The following is a 23,805-nucleotide window of genomic DNA, read 5'->3' as shown; positions in this document are numbered from 1 at the left end:
CGCCGGCTGCTTTTGCTTCCGCAGGTTCCGGTACAACCCGCGAAAGCTGACTCTGCTGTCGTCCTTCCTCATTGAATCCGTTAGTTTTCGACGTGTTTATGCTTTCTCCCCTATTGTTTTACCTTCTTTATTCGACGATTTCATCTCTACTTTACGAAAACGATTGGATCGATCGGCTTTAAAAAAAAGTAATACTTATAAAATAATACTGATTACGTTCGTATCATCAATAGGAATTAATTTGGAATTTGTTATACGTGTCTGATTATACATATACGTTATATGATTTCAATCGCTTTAGAGATCTTTTCTCGTAAAATATAATTCAATAATCATCAACGTCATATGGTTTCATCGATTCAAATTTCGAACTGATTCGCATAAGCAAGTGCAATCCATATGAGATAAATACATAAATTTTGTAATATCATTAAAGGGAGATCTCTAACTAATCGAACGATATGGAATAAAATTTAAAAGAAGAAGTATTAAGCCCTTATCATCGACAGATTTGCGGATAAGTCTTTGCAATGAAGTTACTCGAATCGCTTCGTATAACACGAAAGTCTTATTACCATTCGTCGGGTTTAGATGCTCGAGTAATTGCGAGAGAAACTTTGGACGGCATGCGAAACTTTTCTCGGTAAGCCGATGGAGGAGGTACAAAGACTTTCCGACCGGAAATGAATAGGCGGCCAACTTTCTCGCAAACTTAAGGGATTTGAGAAAGTACATGCTATTCTTTTAATAACTACTAAGAGTCTTATTCACGTACATTTTTTCAATTAATCAAAACTTTCTACAAGAAAATTTGTTTCGCGAGAAACGTTGTACATAAGTACTTAAGATCGATATCAAGATACAGAGATAAATTAATAGTTGGATTTTTTGTTGATGTAAGTAATGAGATTAGTAACAAGTCGTTTCTGTACCGACGATAATTCTGACGCGCGAGTATCGTGTACTATGTTGATTTCGACCATACTACTAGAGCGGTCACCTCTTGGATTTAACTAGGCCAAAGGTCAATTAAGTCGATGCAAGCAAAGGCAAGTTGCATTTGTGGGAAGAGAGAGAAAGAGAAAGAGAGAGAGAGAGAGAGAGAGAGAGAGAGAAAGAGAAAGAGAGAGAGAGAGAGAGATAAAAAGTACGAAAGAGGTGGAGGTATATCGAATGTTTGAGAGGATAGATAGGATGAACGTTTTAATCGTTATGCTCTCGGAAGTAACAGGAAAGAATAATAAAGAGTAAAAGGGGAGGGATTGAACAAAGACAAAGAGAAAGAACACGAGAAATAAGAACGGAAAGAAAGAAGTGGAGTGAGAGGGAGAGGGGAAAGAGTAGTCGAAAAGTTAGGGGAGACTGAAACGAGTCGACTTCTACCGACAACGACGCTTACAGACGACCAAGGCGGAGATAGCTTTAGAAGTTTCGACGAAGTAAAATCCTGAAAGCGAGACGAAGTTCTCGGGATGGTGAGAACTGCCGCAAGAAGGACCGATATCCGATGGTAGCGTGAGCGCGCGCGCGTCTTTTCGGAACAGCGCATCGTGCTTGTGAGGGAAGAGAGTGAGATGAGTAGAGAAACTTTGATACGAAGGGCCAAGGGTGGCAGGGGGAGTAGAGGAGGAGGAGGACGAGAAGGAGGAGAAGGAGGAGGACAAGGAGAAGGGGAAAGAGAAGGAGGAGGTAGGAAGAGGAGTAAGTAAGTAGATGGAGGACGAGAAAGAGGAAATAGGAGAATCGAAGGGAGAGAGTTGGCAAAGAGGGATGGAAGCAGGGCTACGGTGTGTATCTACAAGGGTGCCAGACGCGTTCTTCTCGGCTGGACGCGAACTCAGTTTCTTCTTCTTCGTTGAAGAAGAGAAGAAGAATATCTATCGGCCGGGCTGAGAGAGTCCTTGCTAGCTCTTGCGAGAACGAGACAGTTGCATCGATCGAATCGCTCCCAATGTGGGAGTGCAATGAAAAGCATCTTTAAGAGTAGTATAGCGACGTTCGTAAGAGTGGTTGGCGTTCTCGTAGGGGTAGAGCTGCTCCGGCATGTGAGCGAAACTTACGAGACGTTTTCCGATGTTGCTGCTCGTGCTGGTGATGGTAGTGGTGGTAGTGGGAGTGATCTTGGTGGGGGAAGGACTATCGTAGAAGGGGAGCTACGGGCAGAGAGAATCCACGAGACTATTTATATAGCTCGCCTTCTAGGAACTTTGCAAGAACAATTTATTACGGATATGCGTACCATTTAGAGAGCCCTGAAGTTATTATGACATCGAGAAAACTTTATCTAAGGGTGGCCTTCGTTTTGCTAACGTAACGCGTCGTTTAGTTCGATGAATTAAAGGGGGAGGGGAGAAGATAAGGTATGAGGGACGAAAATGATTTCTTTGAGAATTAACGAGTATATGTGTTTTTTATGTTACTCTAATGTAACTTATTCGTTTGAAGGATAAAAAAGATTGAAGTTAATAAATTGAATTCATTGAATATTCGATTACGTAAATGCTATTAGTAGATAATGATAAGAAAGTTTTGTTTTAGATTAAATTTGTTAGTTGATTATAACATTTAGAAAAGATTTTCAAGTATTTTCATGCTACGGAGGTATACTCAAATTTTAATCAAGCGCTTTGATAGAGAACTTCGAAACGTAATTTGAACTTAGCTTGTCCGCTCTTGAAAGCGATTCCCGTTTTTTATTTGGCTCAAATGAAAAACGATCGTCCCCTCAAGGAGAAAAATCGACGAACGGGAAACTTCTTCTCTCCCCTCGATTATGCACCGTTTAGCGGTGTCATAGAAAGTAGAAAGAGTGATAACAAATAAAAGGAGCAAAATTATTGTATGAAATTTCGACCGATGTATCGTCTCTTATAAATCATTTTTTGTTTTCGTTCGGAAGGATGACAAAGTTTTGCTTCTTTGAAAATCGTAATTTTATACGTAAGACGCGAGCCGAAACGGAAGCAAGAAAGAAAAGTCAGCTCGTAAATCGGCACGATTCCGATCGTTTCGCCGATTGAGAAATAAAGTTAGTCGGTAAATGCGGCGAAAGAGAGAGGCCAGAGAGAAAGGGGAAAATAAAACGGTGGGAGGATCAACTGAGAGAGAGAGAGAGAGAGAGAGAGAGAGAGAGAGAGAGAGAGAGAGAGAGAGAGAGAGAGAAAGAAGAGGAAAAGAGTATGGAGATAGAAAGATAATATAGAAAATGACAAAATGCACTTGTTACGTCGATGATGCATTCGAATTCAGTGTTTTCATGTTCTCGGTAGTAGTAAGCTAGAAATGAAGGAAAGAAGAGAAAAAAAAGACATAGCAAGCGTATGACGAAGTAGAACGAAATAGCCCGCCAAAAAGGATAAACTAAAATCGTTCGTTTGCTCGTTCGCGGAGGTAAGCGAGAAAAGAGCGAGCGGAGAGATAAAGAGGATGGCAGTCAGCGCGTCGACCGTTGCCAGGGCAATGAATCGCAGATTGACGCAGGCGTCACGACGTCCGGCCGCGCACACGAGCTCCTTTACCCTCTATCTTTCTCTCTTTCTCTCTCTCTTTTTTCTTTCTCTCTCTCTCGTCTTTTCTACTACCACCAACATTGCCACCATTACCACTATCCTCGCTATCTCCTTTCCGGAGCGTGCCACTGCTTAAAGTATGCACCACAATAGACGTGCTCTCTCTTTGCGATGCTGCAGACGGGACTGCTCGAGGCTTACAAGATTTGCCGCACTATGCCACGTCCTTATCGTTATTACTCATTTCCGAGAGCGTTTTACTCGTACGTTTACAATCTTCTAATATCGTTTATGATCTATTCTCTTTTCGTACAATCGACTTCTCAGAAAAAGACTAATTTTCCAAGAAACAGTGAAGGACGCATTAGCGAAACGTTTCTCGAGTCCAACGATTTAAGTTACGAGTTTCTTTTTTAGATAATTTGACAATTTCCGATAATCTCTGAAAATTTTAAAGAATTAAGTTACGAGAAATGAATTATGAAACTCGAATTTTGTCAGCCCAGTAGAGTAGAACCTTGCCGTCGATATCAATTTCACCACCCTCTATCGGTACATGCTAATTCTAATGTCGAAAACGATGCGCTCAAGGTGCGAGAATTGTTAAATCAATAAGCTGAAGTAGTTTCTAAACGTTACATAAGATTGCATACCGATTTGGAAGCGTTAGTTCACTCGCACGAAATGTCTTCGCGCAAAGAACGAGAAATGTTCTCGTCGTATATCCTACCATTGCTTGTAAGTTTTATTAGTGTTACAGCCATAAATCTCAAGCGCTTCGGCTCGACGAAAGTGTTTACTTTTATGACTGCAGCGGCGCGCTGCCGGCGGTGAAACGCGTAGAAATAATAGCGCAATGCCTTAGGTAGATTTACGATATAAAGAGATACTATTCTCGGACGGCTAAATGCATCGATTTAAATTCGAACGAGCTTGGCTTGCGCGTTTGTTTGGTAATACGTGAGCCGTAGATTTTCTCTCAGCACTGTGACCTACTTCTGTAAACCAAAATCAAGGTCCCGCGCGAATTCATTCAAAGAGAGGGCGATACGTGCCCAAAATTTCGAAGTGAAGTCGACTCACCCTCTCTTTCTTTCTGTTTCAAACAATGGAATTCAACGAGATTCAAAAAGTCATCGTTTGTATAATATGAGTCGGTTAGGAAATAAGTATAATATAAAATTAATCAACAGAAAATTGAAAAAATTTCCGGGAAGCAATTAGAAAGGCATCGAAAAAACTCTTTCTTTTTATCAGTTGTCGAGTAGGAACAGACGATAACAACGAAACTATCTTCGGCAAACTTTCTTCCAAGCAAGCGGATCACACTACGAAGGCGAGATGTGCACTTTAATACATAACGCGCATCCCCAGGGCAAGAAGCGAGTTTGTGAGAGAGAGGGGCGGAGGAAGAGGAAGAGGAGGAGGATGAAGAAGTAGTAGAAGAAGAAAGAGAAGAGACAGGAGAAGCGACAGTGCTGTCGTCGTCGTTGTACTGTCGTCGTTGTCCGTGAAGATAGTAGGGGGAGGGTAGTTGAGAGTTCGTAAGGTGGGAAAAAGTTGGATAAAAGTTGAAGGAGAAGTAAAGAAGTAAGAGAGAGGAAGGATAAACGATGAAGGAAAGGGAAGGAGGCGCGTTAGCAGTGGCGGGTGGAGAATCGAAATGAAAGGAGGGATAGATTTGGTTGGAAGAGAGCGAAGAAGGAGAGAAGGGGTAGACGGAGACGGCGGTGTGCGTCGTCGTCGTTTCTGCTGCCACCACCTTCGTAGCTCGTATATTTGTGTTGGTGGTGGTGGTGGTGGTCTCGACGCCGGGAAAGTTTCGTCGAGGAGCGAGCGCGTGGAGCGAAGGAAAGAGAGCGAGAGGGATGAAGGGAGAGTTTGGATCGAGTCAGGAGAGCGCGGTAGCGAGAACGAAAGAGAGACGGAGGTAGAGGAACGCGGTGCGGAGGCAAGGTTTTCGTCTCCAGTTCCCGCTAAGCGGCCGACAGGAATGGAACGATCGGGCTTTCTACGGCTTGCAACATACACGTGGCTTAGCGTGGAGTAGCGTGCGGGACTCGCCACGCGGGACGCTTCTACACGCGCTACTATGAGGCGATTCCTAAAGTAGTAGTTGGTGGATGTGCTGGTGGTGGTGGTGGTGGTGGTGGTGGTGGAGGTGGTAGTGGTCGCGGTGGTGATGCCGATGCTGGTGGTGGTAGAGTTTGTGTGACCGACCGAGCGCACGACGGCCGGTAATAACGAGCGTCAAACGAGAGAGAGAGAAAAAGAGAGAGAGAGAGAGAGAGAGAAAGAGAGAAAAAGAGAGAGAGAGATAGAGAAAAGCAAGCTTGGCCTGAGATCGAAAAGGAGAAGGAGAAGAAGAAGGAGTAGGAGGTCGGTGGAAATCCTTCGCGAACGAGTTTACGCGTGTCACCACCGCGATGCACGAGTTCACGCGTGGCACTACGCGGTGGTCGCGCGCTCGCGTTCGACGAGCGCGTCGACTGCGACTCTTCTCCGCCTCCACCGCCACCTCCACCTCCACCTTCGAGCGCCTCCTACTCTCGCCGATTCTCCTCTCTCTTTCTCGTGTTCTCTCTACCCCTAGTGAGATATTGATTTCCCTTAGCTGACTCCCACGAGGGCAGGCGGCAGGCGACCAGGTACTGCTACCTCCGCGACTAGATCGAAGATCTTACGAGATGAGAAAGAAATCGTATGCATACATCGTGCGTACGATTAGTTTATCGAGATCAATCGATGACTTTCTCTTTTTTCCTTTTTATCCTTCTCTGTGTGTGTCATAGTCGACGTTTTCAACGACGTTTTCATGTAACCACGTGTCGCTCGCGTGTACTACTACACTACTACTACTATTACTACCACTATTTGACATTTCATACTCGTCTTTCTACCACGCGATCGAAAGATCATATCTCGAAGATGGATTTTATAATTTTGCCTATCGAATATAAATTCGGCTGGTGTTATCATTTCAATTTTCAGGTTAATCGAAAAACCACCGGCTCGCTTATATCGCGATTGACGTATCAGTTTTGTTGAAAAGTTTAAATCAAATGGAGGGAGAGCGTGCGAACTTTCTTTTTATTTGGTATCGACACGGTTTGCTTCGAATCGATCGATCGACAAATTAATTCCGATGGGTGAATATATTCATGTTTCGCGTCTTTTGTACCTACCCTTTTACGCATTTTATATCCCGCGCCGAGAATAAATTGGACTCGCGAATGTAACATTTTATTGTATGTATATACGTAGATACATCGAAGAATTATTCGATTTCCTTCGGAAGAGCAACAGCATATTCCTTCGAACTTTTGCCTTTCTCGAATACGCGTATATACGTGTGTTCGCTCACATAAATATCCAAGAACGGTCCGAAACCGTACGCATCTTGAGAAAGTTTTGCGAAGTGCGCCACCATGTTGGTTCCTGCGCGTTGCTCGTCGCCAAAGTCCTCGGCGACTTGAAACTTTTTTATTTACCGCGTTCGTACTCGTTGGTACACACAGAGAAGCGGACAAAAGAGAAAGTGGGGGTAACCCCTTCTATCCCCTCCTATTTCTCTCTCTTTCTCTTTGGCTCTCGCTCTCTTCGGAAAGTCGAGATAGCGTATAGGTATCTGTCATCCCTACCACCACCGGTTTGCTACACGGACTCGTGCCGCCTGCCGCTTTCGAGCAAAGTTTTCGCGAGATCCTGGAAACTGCGGGAGATGCCACGGTTGTAGAGGGAGTACGCTCGAAGGAGGGTAGAAGGAAGGAACGTTTGCTGGTAGTCTGTGTACTCATTCTCACGACGTTCCCTTTTCAGCGGATTCTAACCTACTAACGACGGAGTTTGCTCCGTCGGTAACACCGGTACGCGTGCCGCCGACGTAAACGTGTCGCGTGCCCACCGGTGACACGCACAGTGGGATGAGTGAGCTGGCGCGCCGCGCGAGAAATGATAGTCGTGATATGACTCGCGATCGTATCGATCGTACTACGAGCGATAAGAAACGCGAGCGAATGTGATAAACGATTTTTAACGCGAACCTCGTCGGCTTTTTTTACGAGCTCGTTAACAACATCGTTGAGGTATGAATGAACAAAGTATGTACTTCTGTTTAGTTCTTTTCTTTTTTTGTTTTATTCTTATTCCTCGAGTCTTAGATGATTTCCTGTTACGAGCGATATCAGTGAGCGAAAGTAGGATGTAGCGTCAAGAAAGTACTTGGAATTAATCCCTGTTGACCGACGTCGTGTACGAGGAGATCGGTGCCGGATAACGTGTAAATATGACTGATACAATTACGGTGACGCGCTTCTTATAAAGTGTTCTTTCAACCAGAAGATAATATTTTCTTGCAAGGATTTGTCGCTTTCCTGATTCCTTCAAATACACTTTTTTGCAATGTGATAGATTCGATTAAGAAACAGTGTGAGAAATATCTGTATCAATACTTTGTCTGATAGGAAGAAATTCTTAAGCGTAATTTAAGATCACTAGACGATCGAAATTTTATGTTTAATTAAATCGATGCTTGTGCGAGAGCATCTTATGTTAGAGCGATGCGGGTCAGCTGATCGTCTAACGGATAGGCTATATAACTTTGCTTGTTGTGAGAGTATCAACGCTTTTGATTATCGGGATTCCTCAGCGCGCAGGCTCAATGCGAGATTAATCCTCTGTGCGCAAACCCCTTCTATTAAACAACTTACCAATACATCGTATGTTCGTTGTATGTTCGTAACTTTCATACGGCAATGAAAAGTTTTCTGCTTATGTAGTCGGATGGATGATCGAAAAACGGCCACCGTAATCCTTGCGACGACGACGACGACGACGACAACGATGACGACGACGACGACGAGGTAGACGTCGACGACGTAGAGAATAATAACGAGTTTGAAGTTTCTCAAAGTATTTAAAGCCATCATTATGCATTACGGAGAGGATAATCGGCTCTCACTAACAATGTTAAATAAAGGTTTTTAAAAAAGCGCCGAGTAAACTATAAAGCTCGTTCTTGCGAATTCTCTTAATTGGATGCCATTTTGCTCGTTTACGTTTTAATAACTTTACAAGATAAGGAGTATCAACATTATCCAAGGCGAAGATAGCGAAGTTTCGTGTAAAGTCTCGCGAGGGTACCAGGAGGAATGGGAGTTCCTCGTTTGGAAGTTGTTTAGTTGGAGTTATTCCAGCCGTTCGAACTCTCACGCGTTTCGTAGAAATATCGCCATGGTACCCAACTCGGAAATTTTAGGATGTATTATTGTATCCCTCGTTTAACAGTACTTGGAATTCGAGTCGGCGCGCGTAGCGAACGTGAGCGTGAGCATAAGCGAGAGAGAGAGAGAGAGAGAGAGAGAGAGACAGAGAGGGAGAGCCTAATTAGGCCGTCATCGTCCTGGTTGCGCGTTGTAATTCCGCGTTGTCGGCATTGTGCTTCGAATTCTGCCAAGTGGCTGTTAGCAGGAGGCTTTTGGAATCCTTCGAAGCGTGGTCCAAGGCCTTTCAACCTCAATTCCACGCGCGTGCGTTTCGTAGCCGTCATCCTCGTCAGAGTTGTCTTCGCAGTCCTCACTGAAGTCAACGACAAAGTCCAAATTGTTTTCTCATTGCGTTTCATAAGAACTCGTTAGATGAGAGTTAATCTTCTCTTGCTCGAAGGCTCAACCGCATCTTCTGTCGTTTTCTGGTTACGCGCGTAAACGCAACGTGCTGTGGGAAGAACGCGGAAAAAAGGGTGCAGAAAAACATGCGTCGACCTCAGCGTTGCACTTTTGTGCCTTTCTTTTAGAAGCCTTTCCTTTCTCTCTCTCCTTTAATTTCCTTTATTTATTTCTTTCTTTTTTCCTTTTTTCTTTCATTACTGCAGAGGCTTGTGAAAAATATGTCGCGAGACGTATCCGTAATAAAATCCAAGCGCAGTGTAGAAAAGAAGCTCGTTAAGTGCATCTAAACCTTGTCTTCATTCAGAAGCTCAAATGTTAAAAACTACAAAGCTGTTTCCATGACACGGGTACCGTCTTTCTTGTTTAATTCAATAGGGTTGGTTTTAACCCTTTCGTTTCTACATGTAATTCCTATTGTACTAACGTTATTCCTGGTACGTGTGTATATACGTACGTACACGATGAAATGTATGAATACTTGCTGGCTCGAGTTTACCCGACGATTCCGTTGCTCTTTATCACGAGAAAATACTCTTTTTCTCGTATTCATTTTATAGGCAGTTTTACCGAGTCTTCTTATGACAACGATAAGTGTATACATAGGTCGCGTAAGTTGTCTGATTCTATGATGTCTAGGATTGTAGATGGACAGGATTTTTTATTCATTTTTATTACATTTATACGTAAGTGTTAATTTAGTAATTCATGTCTATTAACCATTGATCACGATTCGTTCGAAAGATTAGTGAGAAGATGATCATTTTTAATTTAGTATAATTAACTATTTGGTCTTTGAATTATAAAGTCGCGTGACATATTTTCTCATCATGAATGGAGTAAAACGTGCTACGATAGCTCTGCTTCTAATTTAAAGTAGCAGAAAGAGGTCATATTGCGTTATGTATTTGGATTAATTGCGGTCTGTTCATTTATTGTTTATGCTATTTAATATACTTCTTTTATTCTAAGGAGGATAGGCAAACGTTCATTTGATTAATAGTTACATTTCGTTAATGGATTCTGCAATAGAAATGAGTCTTTCTCATTTATGTATGTATACCTATATTTATATACATAATTCTCCTGTTTTCTAGGTTACGTGGGTAGAATTCCGATCTTTATTAGATAGAAGAATAAATAGAAACTTTGCAACGTCCAATTCGTAGAAATATTGCTCCGCAAATCTACACGGATTTGCAAAAGCGGATTGGTTCTTTCGACAGACGTTAATGCGATCTTGGTATATTATTTTGCTATGTTCGAGTTAGATAAAAATCGAGTAGAAAAGTTTTTACGAAAGACGAGACTTGATACTCGGAATCCATTCAAGATCTTAAATTTGGATGATGTTTATCATGTAGTATCGAGTTTCATCAATTTCCGAAAATAACAAAATGGAAATCGCATTGTTCGATCGATACATTTATTTTTTCGAATTCATCTAGATAGGCTCGGCTTTCATATATCTGTTAAATGTGGTTTGGAAGTTTGTCTCTTGAGAAACTTTGACAACGCAGACTCTTGCACGTGTGCGCCTGATTCACGAGAAATCGAGAGACTTTTTTTTTAAAGTGTAAACTAGAAAACAAGCAGGATATTTCCTTATCTAAGGAAATGTCTTCGAAAACTCGTGTGTATTCGATATGTTCCTATATCTAACATGCTCGTCTATTCACGTAAAATTTCAGAAAGAAAAAGAGAAGAACGTTCGATAGAGAAGCGATTTTCTCTTCTCACTCTGTAGAATTTTTCCTAAGTTTTTCGATTTGCTCCTCTCCTTCTTTGTCTTTGTTTTTGTCTCTGCATCTCTTTTTCCTCTCTCTCCTTCTCTCCGTCTTTCTCTCTCTTTTGCTCTCGTTTCACGATTTTAGGATACGAATCGATCTTGGAAGACATGCAAGAGGCGCGGTTCGAATCTAGAACAGTGCATTTTTATTTGTTCGACTTGCGACCATGAATTTTCCGAATGATGCAAATAGAAGAATTTTCTTTTTCCGTCATTACAGTCTTTGTTTGCTGGAAGACTTGACATTTCGGTATGAGCAATAGCCGCGAATCTCAAGTTTTCGTATCACTTCGGCAATCGTCTTGCTGAGTTTTGGCGAAAAGAGATCTTTGAAAATGAAAGAAAAAGAGAAAAAAAAAAGAAAAATGTTGGAAGTAACAGAAAGTCAATCGTGTGGGTGTAATAGCTACGCAAATCTAGTTGGAAAAATATTGCCAAACTACCATCATCGGATTGGAACTCGAAAGTCGATCGACCGAGACCCTTCTTGCCGCTTTACCATGCTACTGACAGAGAGAAAGAGAGAGAAAGAGAGAGAGAGAGAGAGAGAGAGAGAGAGAGAGAGAGAGAGAGAGAGAGAGAGAGAGAGAGAGAGAGAGAGAGAAGTTAGCAAAAGGAGCGAGGAGAAATACAAGGAAGATAAAAGTAATCTCGATTTGATGTATTCGTTTCGATTTGCACACTTTATGGTCACGCTATGGATGTACGATTAATAGAATATCGATTCGATAAATCTTAATGGCGAATTAGGAATTCACCGATCGTTCGCGTGTCAACGATATGATTGCTGATGAATCAACGAATAAATCGAGCCCTTGTTAATGTTCGTGAGGGTATCGTAGTAATAGGAATATTATCGAAGGCATGTCTCTACATGTGTAAATATATATTTATACATATATATATATATATATATATATATATATATATATATATATAATATATGCATTTCCGTTATTGCGAAGTGTTTTATCAATGTACCGATTGCATACTTAAGTAAAGTCGTTAAATCTTAAACATTACGCTGCATTACTCTTCGATATCGATGCTATCGTATTTCTTAAGAGCGGATACACTAAACCTCCTAGAAAATCTATATAAATTATGTTTGTAAGGTTGTAGATACGAAATACTTTATTCGATATCGCGGATATAAGTCGGTAAATTCGAGTAATCATTTTCGTTGGGTTTCCTTTGACGCAAGTATCGATACGAGTCACCTTTCAAAACTTTTCTATCGCTTCGCCAATTTGATTGTTTTTACGCACAAATCTTTTTCTCTTTTTCTCTTTCTTTTTCTCTCTACATTTTTCTCTCATTTCTTTCTCTCTCTCTCTCTCTATCTCTATCTCTATCTATCTTTCTTTTTCTTTTTTCTTCCATCGAAATCGAAGTATCGACATCACCCCATCGTGACTGCTCGCGAGCGGAAAAGTTTACGTCGTAAACTCTGGGTCTTAAGGGTGAAATTATAGTTTGGTAGCGCTCCGCGCCGTGCCGCGCAGTTGTTACCACGACGGAGCGTTTTAAAAGTTGCTCTCGAGTCTTCGTATAGGTGAAAGACGAGAAGGGTGAGGGTGCTAGGAGTTTGTGGAGGCAGCGAGTCTACGGGAGGTGGGCTTGGAGGAGGTAAAGGCGCGGTTAAGTTGCCAGGAAACTTTGGTAAAACTGAAAAGTTAATTTCGTCGTGTTAAATTACTCGAGCGCCCGGGCATTAAACTTGCAAAAGTTGCTTGGATGACTGAAATACGTACTGCTCGCCTTCTTCTTCTTCTTCTTCTCCTCCCCCCTTCCTCCTCCCTCCGCCTCTTCCTCCTCCCTCCGCCTCTTCCTCCTCCCTCCGCCTCTTCCTCCTCATCCTCCTCCTTTATCTCCATCTTCGTTCTTTTTCTTTCGTCTTTCTACTTCCAAGTCATTCGAGACTTTGAAAGTTTGCAAAGATTTGATCACCGATCCGACGAGCGAATATGTAGCTATGGATTAATGTTTGCTATATTTTCTTCCTTGTAATTAGCCGTTCTCGAGTTAATTATTGGAAATGCCGTTATCTCGAAGTTAGAAATTTTAATGATAAATACCGATGGAATAGGATAGTACGAGATCGTTTTCACTTCGACAACATTGTTGGACCATAATGTTCAAATCGATCTTTTCATTCATTCGAAGGTCTTGTTCTATTTCTATATCAATTTTGTGAAAGACGAATGTATATCATAAATAAGCTAAAAAGAATAACATAATAATCTATTATTGTGTCGTAATGAGTACATACTTCACAGTAGACTGAGTTATAGATTTGCTTGATTGAAAGTGTACTTCTTACTTTCTGTAGATTCTCGGTATTGTACTGCATGTGTATTCTCGTCGATGCTTCGTATCATTCTTTCGAAGTAAAAGGGATATTTCGTATGATCTCAAGAATTATATAAAAATCTATATTTCCCATGATGTTACAAGTTATATAATTTTTCTATTTAATTTTAAACAGTGCAAATGAATGTCAAAGTGTTGAAATCTGTAATACTTTGTTATTTGAAGGAAGCTTGTAATCAATATTTTCACTCTTATGAATGATATTCATTGTTGATAACAAATACTCTTTGTAACGAATTTAATGATTTAATAAATGAATTATTGACTCGATTTTAAGCGAAGCAAAAACGCAATCGAAATGATTCGCTTCTATTCGATCTCATCAAAATATTATACATTTCGAACGAGCGAGCTGTCTGATTAAAATCAACCACATACACTCTGCGACAAGTCGAGTGCTTAGAGATAATTGCCACGTACTTCATTCGTTGTACATTCCATGTAAGTTTTTTTTGAACGAACAGATTAGTTAATTAACTTCGATATTGATTATAAAGATCGAATTGTCCTTTTTCATTCAATCGTTAAGTTATATATATATATATATATATATATATATATATATATATATATATATATAATGTACCGAAGTATCGGATCTCTGATTTCAATATATATTAAAACTCTTTTTTATTAAACGATCATTAATTTATTAAAGAATAAATAAAATTCAATTTTTATCTTCGTTGATAAGTATATAAATATCATAAAAGCTCTGAATGATACATTTAATTTCACCGCTTGTTATTTAACGGCGATCATTCGTGTCTTTTTTTTTAGAATGTTCTATTTGAAATTTTTTCTAGAATTACTCAGTCCACGAATCTGTCGGTAAGGTCACGGTCGTAATCTCGTCGCCCTCGTGTGAACGAATACACACATACACACACTAGTTTAGAGAATGGACATGCGCGTAGAACAATATGCACGTGCTAGGACGTATGTGTTGTACGATTGGCGCGTGCGTAAACACGAAGGAAGAGAGAAACTTTCGCGACTGTTCGAGGTGAGTTACCCCGACGATATTCGGATGTTGGGCGCACGACTCATCCCTCCACGTTACTCTTCCCTTTTCTATTCTTCTCTCATATACATATACATATGAACGCCGACACTTTTACGATACAGCAACCCCTGTAGGGGAGCCGATTTTCGTGCGAAACACCTCTTCTGTTATTCTTCAATTTTTTTTTTTTTCAATTCTTTAGATTTCTTTTCTTGAAACTCGAAAGAATGGATTTACATGGAATGATTGATATTTCTTCGTTCGATTAATGATTCAAAAGTTCGAATAATAATTTTAAAAAAGTTCAGAGAAAATATAATTATCAATGACATTGAAAATATTAATTTTTTAAAAATTTTATTTCATTATTTTTATATTATTATTTATTGGAATTGTATGTTCCATTTCATTTTCTGTATTAAATGAAAAAAGATATTATTATAGTTTCATTATAACATGATACATTAGGCGTATATTTTTTATTCGTAATTCATTCATATTACATTATTCATTCATAAATTTGAACAGAGGATTTTTGTTTGAAAATATTTAACATTTGTGTGATCATAATCGTATATCAGCCGTTATTTAACGATTACTTATTTCAGTTAGAAATATATAAAGCAGGACACCCGGTATATTGAGGATTTGCTTGTAGAAGTGTATGTAGGTATACTTAGGTCCTAGTGGCGCGCGCCACGCTACATCTCGCTCTCGCTTCGCTCGGTTGTCCTTGTCTCGGAAAACTTTCCAGTGATGAGCTTTGTTGGTCGTTTCCCCAACAGGACGGAAAAGTTAAATGCGAAAGTTTCAACTGATATCCAATGCTGCGATGTTTCTACGAAAAGCCGTTTATGCACGTGTGACATCCGAATTAAGATTTATCGCTTCTGTTTATTAAAGTTTATTTGCAGCTTAACAATTGTTAATAGATTAACATTAAAATTTGTTTATATTATGTAAATGTTTATTTTTGTTTATTAAAATGATTTATTTTATATATGTTGTAAAATCATTTTTTATTTTTTTTTTATTTTTTTTTTTTGATAGGATGGCGTCGAAGAAGACTAGAAAGAACCATTCGATACAACATCTTCTCGAATTGCCATCCAGTAGAGAGACAAAACCATCGCAATTTTCAACGAAAGAACCAACTCGGTCATTGCCGATTTCTACTCCCCGCCAGGTGCCAATCACCGTCTTGCATCCCACACCGAAAAAGGTAAGCGAGGTATAAATGAATATAACCGATAAACTTTCAATTTCGTCGCGTCGAACGGCAAGATCGAAATATAATTATCTAGCAAGAGATTCTAGCCGGATAAAAATAATTGTATAAAAGGGGAGAACTATCGATCTTTCTCTCTCTCTCTCTCTCTCTCTCTCTCTCTCGTTCTCTTTCTTTCTCTTCTTATATGCATTTTATAAGTTCCGACTTATCGGGATTCTTCCTTTGTTTTCTTTCTTCGTGCCGATTCGTTCGTGCGATTTTTTGCGAATTAGATAGTAGCGTTCTTTGATAAAAGTTTAGCTATAAAATTGTAAAAGAGACGTAAAAAAGATAGGTTTGCCAGGGAACGTAAAGCGAAACGATTGTAACGACAAACCGCTGACGTTTCACTTTGTCAGACTTGTTCTTTTTTTTATCGATCATTCAGCACGTGGGATATTGTTATTACTCGTATAAATGTCTACGTAAGCCAAACCTGGTGACGAGCAACGAAGCAGATAATTTTCGACTTTATCACCAACGCATTCATAGTTCAACACATTCATTAATGATTCCTTTCATCTATTTTAATTCATTTTAGAGTACGGTGATATTAATTCTAGTTAAAATAAAATATGCAATTTTGTTTGTATAAATGTATTCTTATAGATGATAAATTTTTCTAGCTACTTTTTGTACTATCTCCCATCTTTTTCATATAGTTCTATGCGATTAAATTCGTGAATAGCTAAGGAATATATGGACGATTCGCCGAAGATACCGCTACCTCAGCAAAATAACGATTTTTAAAGTTTCTCGAGAAGTTCTGATTCGTTTCAACCCTCTTGGGAGTTGTCGGGAAAGTTTAGTCGAGATAATTGGGGGTGGAATGGAACTTCTATTCATGCGATATTTTATGCGCTTGCCGCAAGAATTTCGTGGCGCTGCTACAAGCAAAAACGTCTTGAGTACGAATATCGAAGGAAAACCATCGATAGGGTTGCTTAGGGTAGAGATCTTTTTTACCTACGTTCAGTAAGTCTTTTAATATGATAAAATAAAAATTATGATCAATAGCATTTATATAATGTTTAAAAATATTAAATTTTTAAGAATAAACAATTAATCAACATTTTGAATAATAATTTGTATCATAGTTACCCTTTGAGGTAGTTACTTACCGACATTCATGTCGGTATTAATACATCTTAGTCGATGGTAATTGTATATCTAAGTACAAGTAAAATACTGTTTGTCGATAAAGTAGAAGCTATAAAATAGAGATACCTTTTTACCGACCAAAGACTTATAAAAAATCGATAAGTTTGTATTGTACAATTGATAAAATTGTTTTGTTTTTTAATATTTTATTTACATAATATTTGTAAAAATATTCAACATCATGAGTCAATCTAACATTTTCCAAACATTATTATAAATTTATCGTATATTTTATAAATTAACTTTCGTTCTTGTATAGGTATATGAAATACAAAGAAAATATCGAAAATGAAATGATAAGAAACTGCAATCTTTTATACGAGCAATGACATTGTCTCGTATAAAAGATCTTTTACGAAAATGGTGACGCGTACTTTACAGGGATATAATTTGCTATTGAAATTTTGTGAATGAGACTCTAGGAAAAGCGCCTTGAGGATACGGCGGGCATGTCTGAATTTATGATAATTGCATAAATCAGAGCTTTCCTCCACAATAATCATAATCTATTAGGATAGTTATGCGAAGTTAGCTATTTAGCCAACGGCGAATAGGGAGAAGAAGGCTAAGGGATTCCGTGACGTTTTGAATAAGACAAATTCTATACCGTGAAATCAAAGTTACGAACTATCATATAGTTTTTTACGAGATAGTAATCGATGCTTTAAAATATTTCTAGGTAGTTGTAGTTTGTCATTGTATAGAAAACAAATTAGATGATATAATTGAATTAGACTTTTTTCAAAAGTCTATATAAGACTAATATCTGTTCGTTAAAAGTTTTACTCTTTGCTATTAATTTGTTCTACAAAGATAAAATTAGTAGATAAAGAGTCTACATAGAAAAGAGAATTTGTAAAATCAATAAAGGCAACTGCTGGTTATGGAGTTAGAAGGGTTGACTTCAGAGGGTGTTGCATGTGTATCCTCGGGGTTTCTTTTACTTGCTTTATAAAAATATTTTTACTACATAAATTCTATTACAATGAAAACAAAAAATAAATTGGAATGTTCAATGTTAAATGTCGATTACGAATCAATACTACTAGCAAGTATTGAATGTAAATGTAATGTTTTCTTATCAATATAAATTGGTCCTAATGTATTCGATATTATATAGCTACCACTCAATATTACTAGCGTTAAAAAATAATCATTTTACACCATTGTTTCTTTCGGCAAGCAGTGGGAAAGTCACCAGCTGACTATCATTTTCTGCTCCCTGTTGATTTCTTTATTACAAAGACCGAAGTTAAGACCCGTTGGCTTCCGCGCAACGTTCTTAGAATATTAATGCTAAATCTGCTCTGACTTCACTTGTAGGGTCGTTAGGGGCGCGATTACCATTACGATTATACTCCTTCGGCCTTCCTTCTAGATTTTCTCTCTTGTACGCCTTATATAATGCGGGTTAGCAACGACGTTTTTCTTTTGTGATTTTGGTGATTCCAGAAGGTTTAACCAAGGATAGAAAACAAAATTATTTATACGAATAAAATTTGACTTTCTTTTGTATCATAATTTGTTCCTTTTTTGTTCGCACAAAGAAGTATGGTAAAGTTAAAACTGAACATTAAAGTAACTACAAAGAAATCAATGATCTTTCCTGTTAAATTTATTAAGCGTTAACATATTTTGAATTGGAATAGGGTTAACTAAATCTGTCCTTTTGGTCCTTTCACAACAATCCCTGAAAAAGGTATCTGTTTGATGAACGCTAATCTCTTGTTAAACCGTAAAAGCGTTGTCAAAATACTAGAAAACTAGTCCCGTAAATCCTCTTAAGAAGATTTGTTTATTACTCATGATTTATTACTCTCCGCGGTATGTTTATCCTATGCTGTTGGGAATAAAGTAAATAATTCTTAACTTGAAAGAAACGAACCTTTTCACGCGGAACGATCATCATAATAGGGCAATTATGAGTTGGTATTGTCGCATTCTTTTGATATAATGGGAGGATTCAAGAGCGTACCCCGACGACGATCGTACAAAAGCTGGTTTAACCCTCGACAAGGGGAGTTTATAAAAATCGTGTCAATTAGGTAGTCAGATCTCGGATGAATTCTCGAAAGTATTTTAAAGGGAAAAATCGTATTACGACTTATTGCTCTTTTCTTCCTTTTTTCTTTTCTTTTTTTTTCATTTATATCACCGTCGCGTTACTTCCTCGCAATTCCTATTAGAAAACGAAAGACGATATTGATTCTTAGGGATATCTAACTTCCTCTGGCGTTAAAGTACGCTTGCATTCCATGGAAAAGCAAGAGGGTTCGATCGGTCTAGGTAATGCCCGGGGCGAGGATTAGTCCGTAGGGCATTGTAACATCGTAAATATACTCCCGTTTTTACCCCCTTAAGTTTCGAGCTGCGATGTCTCCCCCAACCGTCAACCTTATTCCTTCGTCGGCAACTTTCAACGGTCGTTTTAATCGACGTCAGTGTTTGATATTCCACTGTAAATAATTGTATATCACCGTTGTAACTTTACCTGTCGATGAATCCGAATATCATAATTATTCAAATGCGTCCTGCTCGATTCAGACCGAAGAACGAGAAAAATAACAAAAAAAAAAAAAAAAAAATACAGAAAACAAGAGAAACGAAATAATTTGTTAGGAAGAAAGTTATCCGAGGTGTTATCGGAGATCTATCGACATGCTCTTTAATTCCTTAGCTTCACGAGCCATCTCTATTATCAAACGCGATCATGAGTTATAATTTCGGCGGCCCTACTCTGTTACCTTCTATACCCCCATTTTGCGAGAAACGGGTAGTTTTTCGACAGGATGGGGAAAAGATTAGGGAAGGCATTACGGCGAGGCACTTTAGCCAATGTCGCCGTTTCGATACTTACAATCCCTTCTCCCCCTTTCACCTCACCCATTGCGCTTTCTCTCTTTCTCTTTTCGAATCATCTACCTTGAACTATAGAAAGAGAGAGAGAGAGAGAGAGAGAGAGAGAGAGAGAGAGAGAGAGAGAGAGAGGAGGTTCCAAACGACGAAGGCCCCTTCTTCGAGGCAAGGACGATATCTTGAAGGAAAATCCCAGTCGCCCTTACGCTTATAGTAGTCGAAATGGAAAGGGTTCGCGAAGGGCTCCGGAAGGACTGCGGGGTTATAATGAAATATAGCCTCGTTCCGCTTCGTATAAGACTGCATTAAGATTATACTTTGGCGTGAGAGTGCGCGCGTGCGCGTGCGCAAGCACGCTCCTTGGCGACCGAAGAAGGTTGAAATAAAGGGGGTGGTATAGGGACCATGGCTGGTGGCTAAGAGCGAAAGGGGTAAGGGATTCCTCCTACGGTGTTTTAATCAAGCCGGATTTGCTGCGGCAAGCCGTGGCTCCAACTTTCATTTTAGCCAACCCCGTTCTGACAAGCCGCGCACGAACGTTTTCGTCTACTTCTCTCCTTCTCTCTTTCTCTCTTTAGATAGCTCCCTTCCGCATGCTTATCTTTCTACCTTCTTCCTTAGTATCTCTCTTGCTCTTAAGACCTATACGTTCTCACGTTCGGCAGCTTGGGATTTATATGTGTGTTTGCCCCGCATTAAAACTCCATCTCTGTTTCACGAAGACGCGTGATCCCGGCTTACTTTGACGTCTCGAACGAAAACCAAATCAAGAATCGGCACACTTTGTTAATACCATCGAGAATAAAAGCGATCATTTCTTCCTTCTTATTATTATGTACTCATTTTAAGAGGACCTTAACTGTTTTGTTAATTTACGAATAATCAATCATATGCATGTACTTTTAAGATATTGAAGGATCGTAATACCTTATTGAAAAATTAGTACAGAATTGTATTTGTCTCTTATTTTCTCTCTCTCTCTCTCTCTCTCTCTTTCTCTCTCTCTCTCTATCTCTCTCATGTATATCTCGACGGTTTTCGAACGTACGTTAGTTTCGAGCTTGCTTAGTGCAATACTTTGTCGATCTCTTCTATTCTGCTTTCTCTCTATCGTGTTTTGCATGTTGGTATCACACGTATATTCTTCTCATGAACATGCGAAGAGTTTTAAAACGAGCTTAAAAATGAAATTAGAACGTGATAACTAGCGTTAATCGTTCTATATATTGATTTTACACTTGGAAGGTTAAAAAGTATTCTATTTAAAAGAAATAACTTACGTCGTCATATTTATTTTTCGACGTACATCTTTTGACGTTACGAGCGGCAATAAAGTTCATCCACCTTCAACGGAAGGATCAAACTTTCCGCTCGCAACATCTTTCTCTCTCTATCTCTCTTTCTCTCTCTGTCTTTTTCTTCTCTCTCATTTTAGTTTATACTAAGCGAGATCCCTTCTTTTGCTGCTTCGAAGCTAGAGTACATAATACTTCAGTTAGCACCTTCCAATATAGATTATTCGAAGAACCCTTTCCTTGAAGAAGGGAAAGATTCCTTGAAGAGAACGTTAGGATGTCTTTTACTTTTCGTACGAGCCGACCACTAAGCTTCGAGGATCTATTTCTTTAGCCGGTACCGACAATCATCCTAGTGTTTGTATTTCTAATGTTGAGAAAATTGGCTAATGTTATTTACTTTCCTATAATTGATCGAGATTTTAAATAATAATGTCATATAAAATCTATGTTGGATTCTGTAGTTATTTTTGTAAATGTTGACAAAGGAAACTTTGTATTTTATTGATAATTATTATTGTAGTTTAGAGATTGCAGATTGCAGGCCGATAAGAAAGTTAGAAAAGTGTAAACTTCTGTAATAGGTAACATGAGTTACAAATATGTCCAATTATATTGTCCATTAATAATAGTTTTAAAAAAATTTCGTAGTACTTTAAAATATAGAAGGTGTACATGTATGTGTGTACCTATATTGTCTATTTTTAGGTATAATATTAGCTAATAATCTAAAACAAAGCGATAAACTAATTGATTACTTTACATATACATTGTACATTTTCGTAGCTTTACGAAAATAATTAGGTATTCGATATCTGACTTGTTCAATTTCCTTTGATTTTCACATGGCTTGATTATTATCTATGAGAGGAACTGCATGAGATTACATTATTAACGAAACCTCTCTCGTAACGTATTTGAGCACGTTAGCCTACGCTTATCACCACCGATCTCCGTTTCCTCTCGGACAATGGAATTTGTAAGTGGAATTCGTTTCATCTTAGCTTTGGTACAAGCCAGAGAGTAGCGAGAAGGAAGGTAGGAAGGAAGGAAGGAAGGAACATACGGCAAACAATATGGCGTCTGCCGTAGGAAAGACCATAGCGTTGCGGAGTGGTCAGTATGCAATATGCTAAGGTTCTGCCTTCTCAACCTCCTTCCTCTCTTCTACTTCAGTCTGCCGACCCACGTTCTCTCTCTCTCTCTCTCTCTCTCTCTCTCTCTCTTTCTTCCCTGCTTTGGCTCCTCTATAACCTCCGAATCCTTGGGTTTGGGAATTTAATTACAGTATAGTGCCTACATTGTAGCCCCAGCCGGCCCGGAAATAAACTCCCCATTGTCGCGACACAAAGCTTCTATTTGTCACGAGACCTGGCCGTTCGACACTCCTTGCGACACACACCTCCTTGTGTCGTCGGCACCTGCCCTTTCGTATCCTTCGATATCGACCTTTCCAAGCGGCCACCCCGACTTATATCCCATTAATGCGCTAAGTATTTTTACGATTATGTAACTGTTTCGGAAAATATTCCTTTTTTATTTCTTCTATCAAGATGCATCAAGGCAACCTTCTATAATTAAAGATTTTACCGAAACGTATGTTCCACGGTCTCGTCGTGCATAGTTAAGCTCTTTCTCCTGCTCTTCATTCATCGACTTACATTATTAAAGGGATTATCTAAGCAACCGCAATCTACCTCCACTAATGGTCTCTATCCGTTTCTTCGCGAACTTCGATGTAATAAGTAACAATACCATTTTATTATAAATGTTCGCACTAAGAAAACGAACTTATCTGATTTTCACCTTTATATTAGTCTAATGAGAAGAGTAAGTTCAAGGATCATGTTTGTAAATTGAAATTATTCTCTTGCTACAAACGATAATGATATAAAAAGATATACGAAAGAATGAACGTAATCGTGTTGAACATTACAAATGAAAGATTATGAATTTTCGTTAGACTTGTAAGGAGATTAAATTCGAGTGTCAACGATTTTCTCGTTGATTTCTAAACCGAAATTGCCGTCATCGTTGGACCGTAAATATAACTGCGAGTATAGTAGCTCCTCTATTTTACGAAGCTCTCCAGCAACGGACCGTAAAGTCCTGTAATTATTCACTCGTCGTTAAATCGGCCGCCTACGCGGCAGTTATGGCTTCCCGTTGACTAACTACATCCGAGTATACTGACTACCTACGCGTTATTACGATACGTGCACATATCATCTTGAAATATCATTGGTCCAGTTGTTCGTATGCTCCTTCTCATCCTTTGTCGAACCACGAGTCAGATTTCTCTCGTTGCCTTTGTCGACCCTTTATCGCATACCTACTACGCTCTAATTCAATTGAAGTAGATATGAGTATAATTAGGTATAGCAATTTATTATGTACGTAATAGAGTAGACACTTTATGCAATAGTTATGAATAAAATTCTATATCTGAAATAAAGCATTCAGTGGATAACGAACAATAAACCATTTTTTATCGTTATACTGATAATGAACAATAGCGTATTTTTATTATATAGGCGGACTAGAATCAAAGGACAATGATATCGCTATCACAGTGTTGGATAAAGCGTGATCCAGCGAAAAATATGTATGTTATCTGGTAAACTTTAATTAAAAATTCAAATTATTTTACCTCCTCCTCATCATTAGCGTGTAATTTCGAGCATGCATGCGCTCGAAACGAAATGCCCGTTAGCAGCGTACCATGCTAGAGAGACGGAACGTGGCGGAGAAAGAGAAAGGGAAAGAGAGAGAGAGAGAGAGAGGGAGAGAGAGAAAGAGTACGAGAAAAAAAAGAAGCGATCGAGGGATGTGAAAGTTTCCGATGAAATCGCGAGCGCTCTCGAAACTTGCTTCTGGAAA

The 23,805-nt window shown here is 39.1% G+C and overlaps 1 protein-coding gene across 17 annotated transcripts in view; it reads left to right on the top strand.

Annotated features, from left to right (window-relative positions):
- LOC124422302 (mucin-5AC-like) overlaps positions 1–23,805 on the top strand; it is a 244,176-nt gene that overhangs the window by 2,276 nt on the left and 218,095 nt on the right. For 5 of the 17 annotated variants that reach the window (XM_046958580.1, XM_046958579.1, XM_046958566.1 and 2 more), the window contains exons 1-2: positions 14,246–14,343; positions 15,394–15,565. In XM_046958580.1, the coding sequence (XP_046814536.1) occupies positions 14,261–14,343; positions 15,394–15,565 (255 nt within the window). In that variant the 5' untranslated portion in view covers positions 14,246–14,260. The other 12 variants (XM_046958568.1, XM_046958576.1, XM_046958575.1 and 9 more) reach the window with 12 other exon arrangements.

This window comes from Vespa crabro, chromosome 2 (assembly GCF_910589235.1).
Source record: "Vespa crabro chromosome 2, iyVesCrab1.2, whole genome shotgun sequence".
Lineage (NCBI taxonomy): Eukaryota > Metazoa > Arthropoda > Insecta > Hymenoptera > Vespidae > Vespa > Vespa crabro.
The sequence above is the reverse complement of the archived record's forward strand: the minus strand, read 5'-3'. Positions and strand labels throughout refer to the sequence as shown.